Below are 15,590 nucleotides of genomic sequence, written 5' to 3'. Positions count from 1 at the left end.
TCCCCTGAGTAACTGACCCTGGAGATGGCTCTCTGGATCAGTGCATCTTCCATTATCCCTTATGCTAATCACTGTGTTTGAGCAATCTACACAGCTAAAATAAACATTTTTACTCATCAAGCTTTAAGAAGCCTGGACTAAACGTCACATGATCTGATCTCTTAACTGTTTTCAGCCTCCCTTCAGTACACCCACTTGGGAAATACGGATAATTACTTAGATTCATGTCAGGGATGGCCAAGCAGAAGCTCGTGTGAGTTAGGGAAAATAATAGTTTTTCTATAACAAGTATTATTCTTCCAAAAGTGAGCACATTAGCCTCTCCTACGCTCCCACCTCCCATTCTCCGCACCCAAACCAAACCAAACCAAACCAAACCAAGAAAACCTTCACAGAATGATGGATTGAGCTCTCAGACATCACACACGTTTATGATTTGCTGTGCCCCTCAGCATCTCCTGTGGATCTTGTAGTGTGTCCTTGGCACATAGAATTAAGTTCTCGCTCTGCCACAGAAAGCAGGAATCCTCATCACAGTAGTACCTTTCCTGTAGCTGCCTTCAGAGACCACCACAAACAAACGTAGTGGGATCAAACAGTAGAACTGTATTATATTGCAGTTTCATAGATCCCGAGCGCAGGCTCATCTCGGTGAGCTACCTTGACGTCTCCTGCAAGGCTCCTGCAGGCTGTAGGTCACCATCTGTTTTATGTCTTCTTAGGGTTCCTGGCAGAACTCAGCTTTTTGGTATTGTTACATCTGTGATCCCCTTTTCTTAACTGCCTATTGGTTAAAGGCCATTCCCACCTTCTAGAAACAGAACCTATTCCTTGGCCATGATATGAGCCTTTCTCACACTTGGCATCTCTCCTGTTCTCTGGTGCCTTTGGGGGGGGGGGTGCTTATCTAGGGTACTCTGTATTATAACTCGTAACTTTACATCTGCAATGTACCCTTTGCCTGATGCATAATGCAAACAAGTGTAACATCAGGTAGAGGGAGCACACACCAGCACTCTGTCTGTCTGTCTGTCCGTCCATCCATTGTAAATGATAGTGCTTTTGGTGGAAGAATGGTTTAATAGTCTTAACTTAATTATTGAAATGGAGTGTTTTTTCTTCCTTTTTTTTTTTTCCTTTTCTTTTCTTTTGGGGGGAGGACGGGGGTAATGAGACAGGTTTGTGATATGTAAGAAGTTATTCCCAAAAGTTGATATTCAGGCTACAGGGGCCTTCTCACAGGGACCTTCACACTTCATCTCACTTCATCGGCAGATATGTTTCTCAGGGTCTTACACTCTCATGCTCTGGGATGGAGGAAAGGTGGGGGGGGGGGCAACAGGAGAAAAGCCCAGATTGGAAAATTAACCCAAGATATAGATCTCACCACACTGCATGTTCCAGTATATGTAGTTGAGGTGGTTATCCGCTGCTTAAGGAAGTGTACTTACAAATACACACCCAGAGGACTCTGCTGGTCTGCTGTGGTGAGAGCACAGATCAGTAGGGTGCACTGACGTTTGCATGGGGTTGTGTGTGCCTTCATAATGACCCGAGGAGAAGAAAGATGGAGAGGAATTTTCTGCGTGATTTTCTTGAGTAGTTGGTGCAGGCATTTGTTCTGTATCCTAAAATGAGATGGATTTTTAAATCTAACTTAACTGTACCAATATTGGTGTCCATGCCAGACAAAAACTTGAACCCCCTGGGGAGAAACTGTGTTGCTGTTGTGTCATAAGACAGCCTGAAGTCGTGTTTATCTTTCAAAGGGAGACGGGCATCTCTCTGGTTCTGTGATGCTATGGGCAGAGTAGATGCATGCTTGTGTTCAGGCTAGATGAGGGAATTTCACACTGGAGTCTCTGGAGTTTACCATTCGTGTTCCCCACACTGTTTCCAAGTGTGAGGCACCCTCTGATTTCAGCTCAGAAAATGAGTGTCTCTGAAGAAGGCATTAGCACAGGTTCCTGTCTGGTGCCAGGTGCCACCTGTGGCCACGCACTTGTTGTCCCCACACCTTTCCTGGCTCCTCTCCAGGAGTCCATCTTTGCAGTGCCCTCAAATTGTGTGGGGCAGTGTGGGGTGTAGAGGCAGCATATGTTCCTCCAGTCCTCGAGGCCACCTCCACTGGTTTATTTTTAACTTTCAGTCCTTTCTCGACTTAAGTAATTGCTCTGTGAAGAAGCTATTATCTGTTTTAAGCTCTGCACATTTAACCTCTCAGCCACCATAACAAGTGTTTTAGTTAAAACAAGCACAGTACTGTATCATAGTACAATTTGCATGTGCAGCCCTCTGCATTTCTAGCTTTTCCTGCCCGTTTCTCTGCTTTTGTGGTTTGGGGAGGTATAAACATTTTCAGTTACGGTTCACAGCCATCAGTTTAATGAGGTAACTGTCTGCTAAATGGACTTGAATTCCAGGCTGCCAGGGTGAGCCTTCTGAGCTTGGCAACTTGCCTGACCAGGCAGGCCTCTTTACTGATTGAAGTACGGCATCTCAGACAGCCCCTTGGAACAAGCCCTGTGTGGCGCTACTGTGGGCCCACAGCTTTGAGGATCTGCTCTGTTTATTCCTGTCTCTCAGACCTAGAACAGTGTGCACCACAGGTAGCACCTGACTGCTAAGCCAGTCAGATGACACACACAGTGACTTTGTGGATCCTGGACACACAGTGCAGTGTCCAGAACAGAGAAGCAGTGAAATCCACTGAGCCTTCCTTCCGTGGTGTCTGAAGTGTCATCAAGAATGCCTGGCTGATGACAGATTTTATTTTCTGAATGTCTTTTACAGAAGAAATAATGATCTAGACATCCCAGGTTGACCTCAGATTATACTCTAATAATGAAATAAATTTGGTCTCTTTCCATTCTGTCTGCCAGCAGCATTTCTGGCTGACTCATAAGTACAAGGGAGAAAGAAACAAGGAAATGAACGCTTTGTCTCTCATTTGTGTATTTAAATCAAACTACAGTTAAGTTGACTTATGTCTTTTAGCTTTCCTAGCAAGGACTGATCAAGGCATTCTCTTCTGCAGTTCACTCTGACTCTGAGAAAAAGAAGCAACCTTTCTGGGCTGAATCGGCTTATTTCTCTTAGAACAGTCTCATTTGGCTGACCTAAAGAACAGCTCTTAAAAAGCACCATATCGCGTTTTTTATCATCTAATTTCCATATGGATTTTTAAACAGTTTCTAACCCATGTCTTAGAGATAGCTCACTTTACACGCTCTCCGTTCTCATAGTTAAGGAAAATGAATAAAAGTAGGCCAAGGAGGACCAGGCCAAATATCTCAGTGGGTAAGCGTGCTTGCAGCCATGCCTGGCTGTCTGACTTCAGTCCCAAGACTCAACATGGTGGAAGGAGAGAATGAGTTCCTTCAAGTTGTCCTCCGATTTCCACATGTGCACACACATACGCACACACACACACACACACATACACACACACACACGCGCACACACACACACACACACACGTACACGCACACACACACACACGCACACGCACACTAGATAAGTGAGTGAAAAGAAGAGAATATAGCTAGAGGCAAAGCATGAAACACATCCCCAGCTTTTGACCAGTTCTTTGTTGCTTCCTTGATTAAAAGCACAAAGACAGAATCCAGCATCCGATCATATAATAACGTGAATTTCCTTATGCTAGGTTTTCTCTTTGTCCAAGTCTGTGCAGATTAAAGTGCTAAGTGTCTTAGCTAACCGACTGAAACCATTCTACATTATGGCTCATTCTAAAGAAATGTCCCCACATTAGTTACAGTGTCCAGGATAGCAACTTGACAGCAGGATCCGCTGACATCCTTGAGCTTATTGTGGAAGTTCTAAACAACTAGTCACTTTATTCAGAGTAAATTTTAAGGAGTATTTACTTTTTATGAAGTATGTACCATATACGACACTCCTCACACAGCTAGGTCAGCTCGTGTCAGGAAAGGGTTTCATTTTTACAGTTGAAAGATTGTCATGATACACTATTAGTGTAGATTAAAGAAAGGTCAGGTAACATTTTCAGTTGTTGGCAGTTTTCTTCTGAAGCCAAGCCTTTTCATTTGAAAAACAAAAAAACAAAAATTATCCTTCCCCTACCGGCCCTCTGTTGCTCATGTCAGGAGGTTGAAATGGCATAAGCATCTCGCCTTGCAGAATGCATTCTCATCTTGCCCATAACCATACATTCTTGGAAGATAAGTCGAGTTGTGCATCACACTGCCTTGGGTGCCTCCATATGTCACAGTCTGCCTGATTGCTCTAGTATCTGGTCCTCTCACTCCATGATTCTCTTTCTTTGTATAGATGTTTAAAAAGTCACAACATTCTTCAGGCAACAGTCATTAAAAAAAAAAAAAGCAGCTGCTATGGAGTTTAAAGAAAAGATTTTAGGAAATAATTATGTCTCCACTAAGTTGAAATGTTGAAAACACAGCAGTACATTTAAATGCACTGCAAATGTTCCTATGCCCTTTAAAAGCATAGTTCTGTCTGTTTTGAAAGAGAGTAAGGATGTCTGTGATGTGATGGGGCAGGACATCTTTGCTCAGCTCAGCCTGCAGTCCAGGTGGGTCCAGAGCAGAGGGGGCACATTAGGGAACATGTCGGAGAAAGGCTCCATCCAGAGGCTCTCTCTCAGGCCTCTGGTCACCAGGGGTTATACATAGGCCCATTTGCCAGTAGTGCGGAATGCAAACTTCTCTGCTGACTGTTGGAAGTGTGCTGTGGAGGAGGTGGGTAGCATGCTTGGGTCTGTGCTGTAATGTATTCTCAGGAAGCCTTTGCAATAAAACATGCAGAAACAGTTGGAAGGTGCTCACTGTGAACCAGCATTTACATTTAAAACCATTGTGCCGGGTCTGTAACATCACGCTGACCCTCAGCAGCAGTGCTACAGACAATGTTCCTCTCCACTAAATCGTCATCATTTAAAGTGTGCATCCTTCACTGGTGCTGTCGGTGAGCCGGGCTGGTGTTGCCTTGAAGGTGTTATGCTAGGCTGAGGCTAATCTCTGTAAAGTGTTAGCATTTGCTCATCCTCTTCCCTGTCATCAATCTTTCACACTCATATCAAACCCCTAATGTATCAGCAGGCTTCCCAGAGCTCCTGGTTAAAATTACCTTTGCTTTCCTTAAACTCTGAACCTTCCAGCTTGGTGTTTCCAGCCGCCCCCTGTGGTTTCCAGGAAGCCTCTCTTGCATCCCTCCTCGCCAGTCTCTCACTTTATGTCCTGTTTCCAGAAGCCTGTGAGGAGCTATCTCATTATTGCAACTACACCCACCAGCCTTCCTTTAGCAGAGGAAGTGTGTACATCTAGCCAGTAATTGGGGTTGCTTATGCAAACTATGAGGAGGTGGTCTGAGCTGCGGACGGACGCTACAGGCTTGACTTGATTTCCCACAATAATGACACTTTGAAGTACATTACCCCCCCACCCCACCCCCCCACACACCCCACACACACACCCTGAACAACTCCTTTCTCTGACACTACTGAAATATGCAAACTTGCCTTCAAGGTATAAGCTACAATTAACTGATTTCTTAGAGTTCCTAAGGTTTTCCTCTTATTTTTATCTCGGAGTAGTTCAGATTTCCTTTAAAGTTTGATCTTCTAGCTTCGTCAGCTTCACTTGTTCCCTTCTGTATGTGATTGACTCTTGACTCTTAGGTCCACACTGGTAAGGACTATCCATTTACTGAAAATGGATTCCGTTCTAGGTAAAACAGCAGCCACGCTCAGCACAGTTGAGGTACCACACACAGGCATTAGGACATAACTTTATTCTGTTACTGACTAATGCTTCCAAGGGAGGTGCTTGGATTATCGGTGTGACTTTTAATAGTGTTTCTATTGAAGTTCCCTTTATAGTACTATGAATTATCTCTTTAAGATTTATACCAAATACCTAGTTTGTTTTTTTTTTTTAAGTAATAGAACAACTAGAAAATATCCTTTCTCTATGAGCAGTGGTGTACTGTTATTGCAGGTTGCCTATGGTAAATAAGATTCATGAACACCAAGTGCAAACCTTGATTTGCTGTTTACTAAAGAGCTGCAAGCTAATAATGGTGACTTAATAGGGAGATATTTGAAAGTAAAGGTATTTATTTTGAAAGTCACTTAATTTTTTTACTCTATGAAGTGTAATATACATGATTTTGTTTTCTTAAAAATAATGTTAGCATTTTGAAAATATAGCCACAAAAGAGTAGAAAGAAAATGTACTTTAAAACCAACAAGTATCCAGATGATCCTTAAAAGTCTCTGTAAGGGCAGGAGTTAGGGTCCTTTGGCATGGGTGCTAAGGCCCTGTACTTAGGCTAGCCCATCATCTGGCTTGTGACAGTCCCTCTCCTCCCTCCACAGTGACTAAGCACAGCTTCAGCAGTTAGATCCCGTGTGTCAGGAGCCAGGACTGTGTCCTCAGGGCTGCGTTTGTAGAAGCTGGCTGAGCATGTAGTGTTTCTGTGTACTTTTCATGGATCTTACCTAATATTTAACCTAAAATAGTATTATGTTCAGTTATTTGAGATAGAGAAGCCATACTGAAAAGAGCAAAATCCCATGTGAGTCCTTTGCATAACTTTCTCAGAATTTTTTTATTTTTTCATTTTCTCCTTAGTTATTGTCCTTAAATTCTCCTTGGATTGATCCAGAGAGATAATAATGAGTTTAAGCCCCCAACACTGTTTTATTGTAGTATAGATATTAATGTACTCTTTTGAACAGTAAGGTAAAATAAACCAAGTATTCTCAATGGTGAGTCTAACAACATTTTGCTATTTTTTTCAATTTAAAATTTTGTATTTAATTTTTCAATATTTTTCTGTTTGCCTTTAAAATTAAAATACCATTACCAATTATATTATTTTTCCCTTCCAATTCTCTACTATAGCCCCTCCCATGTAACACCCCCCACCCTGCTTTTACCCCCCTCAAATCAGTGTTTAATTTCTTCCAGTAGCTACATCTTCATTGTATGGTCCTAGTTTTATTGGATTTGTCTTTTCAGTGGGTACACCTTACTACATGTCTCCAGAGAGAATACATGAAAATGGATACAACTTCAAGTCTGACATCTGGTCTCTTGGCTGTCTGCTATATGAGGTAGGCACTGTTGATGAATTCTGTATGTTGATACAGTTTCATTCACATTATATATTCAATATTATAGTTCACATTTATTTTATTCTGGATGATATTTAGTAGTCTGCTTTTGTTGAAGTGAATTAATTCATCAGGTAATGACTTATTATAAGCACCAACATATTTTGTCTAATATATTTTCACATTTTTGACAACTTTATTTTTTAATTCTTGTTTTAATAAGATGTTGTTCTGCTTATCATGTGTACACACACACACACATATATGAGAGAGAGATAAATGGGTGAATTTTTTTATGCATTGCAGGAGAAAAATGCCATAGATTTAAGACACAAAAATATTTAAGTCTATTTATCAGTATGTTATTCCCCATTTGTACACGTGAAATCCAGCTTTAAGGATGGCTTCTAAATAGCTAAGCCTTGCAGGCTACCACTTAGGGTCACATCCTGTTCTTAGCATAGGGTTAGGGTCCCATAGATGGGTTCTCTAGTAATACTGAGATGCAGTCTTGTAGCTGTAGGAAAGGGTGCCTAGTTAACTGTCTTCAGCATCCTCCAAAGCCACGGCACTGACAGTATCCCAAGTTAGTGATGCCAATTAAAACCCAGTGAGCATCTGAGTAAGGCTTCCTGAAGAAGCACAGCACATGGAGCCGCTGCTGTGTTTCAAGGAGGAATCTAAAGTGTGTGCCTGTTTTGTTTTCCTGGTCCAGTGTCATCTGTGTGAGTGTGCCACGTTTACTTGGAGGTAGCTCCTCCTCCGTGTGCCTCGTGAAAAGCCTGTTGACCTTTTGTAGTTTTGCCGATTTCAGATTTCTTCATTTAGGGAAAACTGACCTTTCTGGTGGTGTGCTTTCTCTGATGACTAAGGACTGCTCAAGGGACTTCACGGAGCTCTGGCATGAACTCACCACAGTTTTGACTGTGAAATATTATGAATTAGTGACATAGCAGAGCACGTGCAGCTGTGTGTCCATGAGGGGCCAACACTGTTTGTGCCTCCTAATGTGTCCATGGTGTGACAGGAGGTTTGGTAATCTCTGGATTTTGCTGGTGATTTGGGGGTAGGCAATATTGATAAGAATTGGCTTCTCCATATTTTTTTTTTTTAAGTAAATCACTTCATGAGTGTGTGTGTTTTTTAAAAAAATTTTTAACCTGGCTAGGTAGCATTAGAGTAATTCAGACCGTAATTTGAAATCAAAGGAATATTCTCCCGTTAAACAGCTTAAAGTGGGTAGGAAATGAGTTCCTAAAAATGAGATGAAATTTAGCACTGACAGGAGAAAAGCTGAGCTGAGTTAGTGTTAGAGGAAGAAGTTTATTGGTTCTTTCAAGACTAACAATCTCAGTATCAAAATTTAAACAATTATCCACATTGTATAATTACCTTTGAGAGAGGCAGGATCCATTTTTATGTATGATCACCAAAATAAGAGTTCTTTCTTTGACCCTTCCCACGGTCATTCTTGAGGAACACATGTCTGGCTATTTTCACATGTTTCCCATGTTCATGTTAGGATCAATCTCAATGCATTTTCTTGAACCCCTCCCCCCTTGCAAGAGTTGGGACCTTTTTCAAAACATTTAATCTGTCTTCATATTCCATATGTCCTCATTTACCTTTTGGTGTAATTTAGCTTTTCAGAACTATCTGTAGCATCAGATAGATGTATTTTCTATCATAATCCACCAAGAAATTACCATTAACAATGAAGGTGTAGGAAGCTCTTTTTCAGAACGTACTTTAAACTCGGGGAAATTAGACTTTCAAATATTCCCGAAACCTTTGAAAAAAAGGAAACCAGGAGTGTGGTTTTAATTGATATGCAACAAAGTAGACTTTACTAATTAAAATCAAGATGCTGTGCTCTGCTACATGGACCTTACATGGAAAAGTAGGTTTTACACATTTCCTTTATTGTTCAGTGCAGCAATCGCATCCTTACAGGGTTGTAGGTTGGTGGCTTACAGTTCAAAAAAAAAGGAGAGCTGCCACCAGGCCCAAAGACAGACAGTGGGCTTTCGTCCCTCCGACACCCCCAGAATACTAATGAGGAAAGTCAGACCCTGGAGGTCAGGGAGCGAGTCAATCATTCTAGCGATCGTCTCAGTGTGGAGGATCAAATTAGCCTGAAAAATTCAGCTGCTGGGAGGAGAGGGCGAGCAGCTGTCAGGGGCAGCGCCGAGATGCACTAATGAACCAGATGAATAGTGCAAAAGCTTGAAAATAAAAACAGGACAGTTGACATTTTTCATCTGTCAGAGCAGGAGATGCATGAAAATATACTATTCCTGTTTAACTCCTTAGGGGACATTCAGATTTTTTTTTTAACGCTCTGCAGTATTGAGACAAAAGTAATATAATGAACTCCTATCATATAATATAAAATGGATGTACATTTACTTAAGGTCTTAGGGAGGTGGAAAGATGGGAGCTCATAACGACAGTGTATTATTTAAGGTGGCATTTTTTTTTTAACATTTGATTTTATCATATAGTGTCCGTGCATTTTAAATGTAAACATTGCTTATGATGGTGGGTCCTCCGTTAGAAATTCTTGCTCAGTGTTGTGTGTTTAGGGCATTTAAATTGTTATTTATTTTATGTCGTCTTGTGGGACATCTATCCCCAAGGTTTTTCTGTGAGAGTGTGTGTAGGTTTTGTATGAAATGTGGGTTAGGTAAGACTGCATGTTAAGCTGCCTTCCAGCCGGGCTTTCTAATCCTGTCCCCTTCCTGGCTGAGGCTCTGAAGGAGTTAAAGCCCAGCCTGGAGCACAGAAGACAGATGAGAGCCATTTTCAGCTTGTCCTGTCCCCACTGACGCTCACTGAGCAGCACAGCATGGACCAGCGTGTTTCACACACACTCTGCCTGTCTGGGGAATGTACACATTGTCCTTCCAAAATCAAACTTATTAGCACATGGAGAAAAGGGTGACTGACTCCGGGGCAGCCCGGCTCACCATGTTGTATTCTTACTGCTGCTGCGGCTCAGAGACTGAGAAGGTTTTGAACAGGATGCGAACATTTTAAATTGAATTTTTAGTTTGTAACCTTGCTTACCAAGTAGCTGCTTGTGCTTTTAAATGTCAAGTTGAAACCATGTCTTAAAATACATTGAAATACAGTAATGTCTCTTTTAAAGTAGTTCATCCTCTAAGTCATGTTTTTTCCCTGCATTAAAAAAAAAAAAAAATCACCTTTGGATACCTTGAATTCTATCTAGGAGTTACGGATTTTTTAAAACATATTAAATGTTTCTGAGACACTATTAAAAGAACAGTTACCATTTAAACTATTTAAGGATCAGTTACAATATAAAAAAAATCTTTTCTTTCATAAAATAATCTTTTTTTAAAAGAATATACTATGTATGATGAAATGACATGCATTATGTTCCCTAAGTCCTTGATATATTCAGTTCAATTGACACCAGCTTTATGTTCTATTTGACCATTACATAGTTGAGCCATACCATTTAATAGCTGTTTTGTGATGAAATATGGCTGCGTACACCCACACATTCTCTTCCATTTTTTAAAATATTATTTTATGTTGTATGAGTTATGCTAGCCATTTCTCTTAAGGAATTTTAAATGTTTCAAAAAATAAAATTAATATTTTTCACACTTAATGCTCAGAAAAGGGTAATCATAAAAATCAAAATGCTCATCTAATCTTTATTCAAAGTATTCGTAATTATTTTCTATCTCAGTGTCCTGTACCTGATGAACTCACCTTTAGAGTTACTTTGTACGTACATCAGTTTCACTGGGAGTGTCTTGCAGATGGCTGCATTGCAGAGTCCTTTCTACGGCGACAAGATGAACTTGTACTCTCTGTGTAAGAAGATAGAGCAGTGTGACTACCCGCCTCTCCCGTCAGATCACTATTCGGAGGAGGTGAGGACTCTTCGGCCCATGCAAAGGTTCATTTTGTCAGTGCATTTTACTAAGGGATTTTACTTTACTCAGAAACACAGATGGATGCCCAGGTGGCAGAAAGAGCGCTTTGATTCCTTACATCTTCTGAGCCTTGCTGTTAGACTAACTCTGCAGCTCACGATTTGGAGTGGGCCACAACGCAACACGTGAGAGAACCATAGTTAGTTGGCTTTCCTGACGTGAACCCATTGAAGGCAAGCATTCTGACCCAGCACTGGTCCCCCTGCCTCATGTGTCCTCAGTCCCTACCTCTCAGACAAGAGAACAATGAGAATTCACTTTGGTCAACCTTTGCTCCTGGTGTTTCCCAAATCTGAAGTGTGTACCTCTCAGCCACCTGTCTCTGAGCCTTTTTCCTTCTCACTCCTCTCTCCTGTCCTATCTGTCACCCCTCACTGCTTCAGCCACATTCCTCTGGGCGAGTGTTTTAAGGTTACTGTGCTAGACCTGTTTATAAAATACATTGGATGGAACTGGCAGTTTTCAAAGGCTTTCAGATCCGAGTCCTTGCTTGCCTTGCTAATGCACTGGAATGAGTTGTTTTGGCACTTCCCCAACATCCGGTTTTTCATTAAACAGTGCCTTCCATTTTATCCTAATATATCATGATTATTTGAGGGGCGTGCAGACTAGCAGTGTCCCGGGTCAACTAAGATGAGCTTACGGGCTCATTTGGGACTTCTCATCTGGGACCTACCTATGAAAGCACCACGGTCTTGGACATCTCCGTCTCATGAGCAACAGATATTTTTACCCCAGGAAAATGGAAAGGCGCAAAAGAAAAATGGAGAACAATTATAGTGTTCACATATTAAATAATCTTGTCATACTTTCTGTTGTGAAATGAATAGCATCTGGTTCTAGTATTACACAAGGAAACCTGAGCTCATACAGCTTGAATAATAAACATCTCTAAAGATTTTTTTTGCTCTATGTAAATCATGTTTGTTCCCAGAATCTAATTAGTACATATTCACCTAATAGTTTGATACTGATAATGAGTGATGCCTACATTTCTGATTCCTGGCATTGTATTTAGATAATTAGAATATACTCTTAGGAAGCAATGATGATAATTTAAAGTATTATCTCTATTTGATGCTGATGCTCTTCTGTTAGCCATTTTTAATTACTATTTTGGCTATAGAATATAAATATGGCCTTTCACAAAACCAACTTCAGAACTCCAGGCCTGGAAATACAGTGGAGTGTGAACAATGATGCAAAACGATAGCGCGAATGTCAGGCGCCGCTCTTTGTTGTGTCATTCAGGCTGCCTTCTTTTCTCCGTGAAGCACATGAATATTTCACGTATCTGCATCCTCATCCGCTATTCTTCTTGACTAATTTTCAGACTGTCTGAATTTGCATTTCACATGGTAGCTGATTAGGAGATGCCGAGTGCAGCAGCGAAGCCTCAGCAGGCGGTTACCATGGTGACCTTCAGCAGGATTTTAATGATGATACCACTAGTGGTTCGTTGAAGTCCGCCTGCCTGCAGGGCTACTTCACTGCAGCTAAGTGTGAAGTTGGATGCACGGCTTCTCAGCCAAGGGGCAAATATCAAAGTCTGGCCCAGATAGAAGGTCTTCAAGTTGGGAAAGGAAAATAGATTCCACTTTTTACTTCACTCTGTATCCTAACCAGTTCCAAAAAGAGCTATAAAGCGAAACATGTTATATGGTATACCTTCCAAAAGAGACAGTGCAGTTGCTGGCCATGGTAAAGTCTTTGTCATGTCCTGATGAAATGGGAGGCCTTGGTAAACACGGAAAATAATTCTTAAGGAGCAAACTTGAAAAACATGCACTTTATATAACAGAGTTGCTTTAATCTGGTCAGGAATGAAGAGTTCTACAAGACTTTGAAATGCTGGTGCTGTTAATAAATGTGTCCCTTCTTAATGAGGAGCTAAATTTGTTTATAAAATAATTATTCCAAATTTGTGGTAGCAACAGAATCCTAAACTGATTTAGTGCCGCCATAATGACATTAGAGAACTCTTCAATGCTTATTACAAAGGCTCTTTAATGGTTTAAAAATCCACATTGGTGTTTGTTAGGCTAGCAGAGTCTAGGAACCAGGAGAAGGTAAGTGCCAGCTTTAACACTGAACTTGTCCTAGAGACTCAATCTATGTGTCTTTAATAGTTAAAATGGTAGGCTTCTGTAGGAGAAAAAGGAAAGCAGATGACTTTGATTATGTTGAGAGTTTTTCCAGATTTACTTAGGCACTGATACATTATTATGTTTCCTGCCCACAAAGGATTTAAAAGGAACACTTCATCATAGTACCAACACAAGGGGCACTTCATCATAGGACAGGGTTACTTGCCAGCCCGCCTCAGCAATAGGAGTTGTAAGAAAAATAACAAGACTTCTAATTACAATTTAATTTAAATTAAACTCAAGAGCTAAAGAGCTTAAAAATGGGATTTTTTTCCCCATGTTATATCCTACAAGATAAATATAGTTTAACACTAAAAATCAAAGCAATATGCTTTGGAAATATAAGTATATATATCAATCCTTTCCTTATGAAGTATGATATTTATGTATACCTAATGTAGGTTCTAGATTGAAATATTTCAGCAATGTGTGGTGGCTCTTAGAAAAATGTATATTATGACCTTTGTTTATGATTTTGTTTGATGTAAATTTGGTATTCCTTAGTCTTTTTTTCTTCCCATAACAGCCTCAGCCATATGTGAGTAGAGACTTACTATACTTGCAAACAGTTACGTTACCTTAGATTGCTCTCGGTTTACTGTCGAATGGGTCATGACAAAGCAAGCACTTTCTGTACATTTGCTATTTATTAGGAATCATAAGTCAGGTGCCTACTCAGTCTGACCTCCACTTAAAAACGTAGTGGTCGTGGGTACATCTCCTTTCCCTCCATGGCTAGTGTGAGTTCTGCTAGAAGGCCCATCAGCTTTCATGTTTTGCAAGATGCTGTTGCCCCTCTGCCAGCTGGCCTTCTTCTGTACCATTTTCCCTGGCTTCTCTCCCTCCCCTCCCCTCCCCCCTCCCCTCCCCTCCCCTGCTCTGCCCTCCCCTTGGCAGTCATATCCCATGATAGCTGCTCTTGGAATATGTGCCTTCATCTCTACTGTGTCAGGCACAGCTCTGTCTAGGCCTGACGGATTTTCAAAGTTGAATGATGGACTGATGGAGGAAATGAGGAAGTAATGGAGGTGGTATTAAAAGGAAGAAATGTAAAAACAAAATTAATGGCCTAGTCAATAATAATTGAATGATGGAAACTTCTCAAAAGAATTGTCTAGTGAGCCACAAGATTTCCCAACAGCATGCTGGGAGATGCGGTAGCTCTCTGTCACTAAATAATCTAACTTATGTGGGTTTTTCTTCTCATTCTTTTACATAAGCATCATCAACTATGAAACATCCGAGCATTCAGTAGACTAAATGACATACACTTTGTCCCTGTGCTTAGTTCCTTAAAGAAACAATGGAGCAGTCATCAAAGTCATGTATGTGTTCTGTCAATCATCTCTTTAGACATAGCAGGAAAAAAAATAGCTTGAATATCTAGATAGTTAAAAAAAAAAGTTCTGAACATCAAATAAAGGGTTCATTCAAAGATGAAATGAAAACGAGGTAACCTTGGCCCTAGCAGACTTAATAGCAATGCTTTGAGTAGAAAAGCAATATTAAACTCTGAAGCCTTAGAAAGATGGCTAAATTAATATTTTTTTCTTTTCTTTTTTTTTTTTTTTTTTACGAAAGTGGACTGTTGTTAGAACAGTAGATGTGCATTGATTTCATGGCAGATGTTGCTTAGTCATTTTGTTTGGGTACCACTAAGTATTGAACCCAGGGCCCCATGCCTGCTAGGCAAACACTCTATTGAGATATGCCCCCAGCCCTCTTCTATTTTTAATTGAGATAAAGAGTCTCACTAAGTTGTGTAGGCTGAGTTTAAAATCATATTGCAGACCCAGTTGCCTTTGACCTGGTGAACCCCCTGACTTAAACCCTCAGGTAGCCGGGATTAGAGGCCTGTAACACCAGGCCCGGCTCAGTGATGTTAAATTTACAATATAAATAAGATGCAGAGTGAATTTACTAGTTATATATTAGAAAACTTACTGGCTTCGTTAAGTCTTGTTATTGCTTTTTATAACTGAAGAAACTAAATTATAGTTTACGAATCAGAATCGATTAATCACTATTCGGATTATAGTCTCTTGCATTTTCTAATAAATGTTCTTCAGTTTGATAGTTCTTGAACCTTCAGCTCAGGGAAAGAAATGTTGGTTGTATTGAAAACAGTTTTTTGGAACCACATCTCATAAAATTATCCCTTGAAATGTGGACCTGAGGATTGTAGCCACACAGAACTGGTAGGAAATAAGCTGCAAGCTTTCACCAAAAAAGGCCACTTTGCTTTTATCTCGATCCTCTTAGTAAGGCAGAGTGCTCTCCTTTTCTTTTCCTTCCTTCCTTCCTTCCTTCCTTCCTTCCTTCCTTCCTTCCTTCCTTCCTTCCTTCCTTCCT

General features: G+C 40.6%; 1 protein-coding gene across 4 annotated transcripts in view; it reads left to right on the top strand.

Annotated features, from left to right (window-relative positions):
- Nek7 (NIMA related kinase 7) overlaps positions 1-15,590 on the top strand; it is a 127,591-nt gene that overhangs the window by 101,888 nt on the left and 10,113 nt on the right. For 3 of the 4 annotated variants that reach the window (XM_021197737.1, XM_029538719.1, XM_029538720.1), the window contains 2 exons: positions 7,026-7,120; positions 10,915-11,028. In XM_021197737.1, coding sequence (XP_021053396.1) covers positions 7,026-7,120; positions 10,915-11,028 — 209 coding nt within the window. The remainder of the gene's footprint in view (positions 1-7,025; positions 7,121-10,914; positions 11,029-15,590) is intronic. The other variant, XM_029538721.1, reaches the window with a different exon arrangement.

The sequence above is a fragment of the Mus pahari genome, chromosome 5 (genome assembly GCF_900095145.1).
Source record: "Mus pahari chromosome 5, PAHARI_EIJ_v1.1, whole genome shotgun sequence".
Classification (NCBI taxonomy): Eukaryota; Metazoa; Chordata; class Mammalia; order Rodentia; family Muridae; genus Mus; species Mus pahari.
The sequence above is the reverse complement of the archived record's forward strand: the minus strand, read 5'-3'. Positions and strand labels throughout refer to the sequence as shown.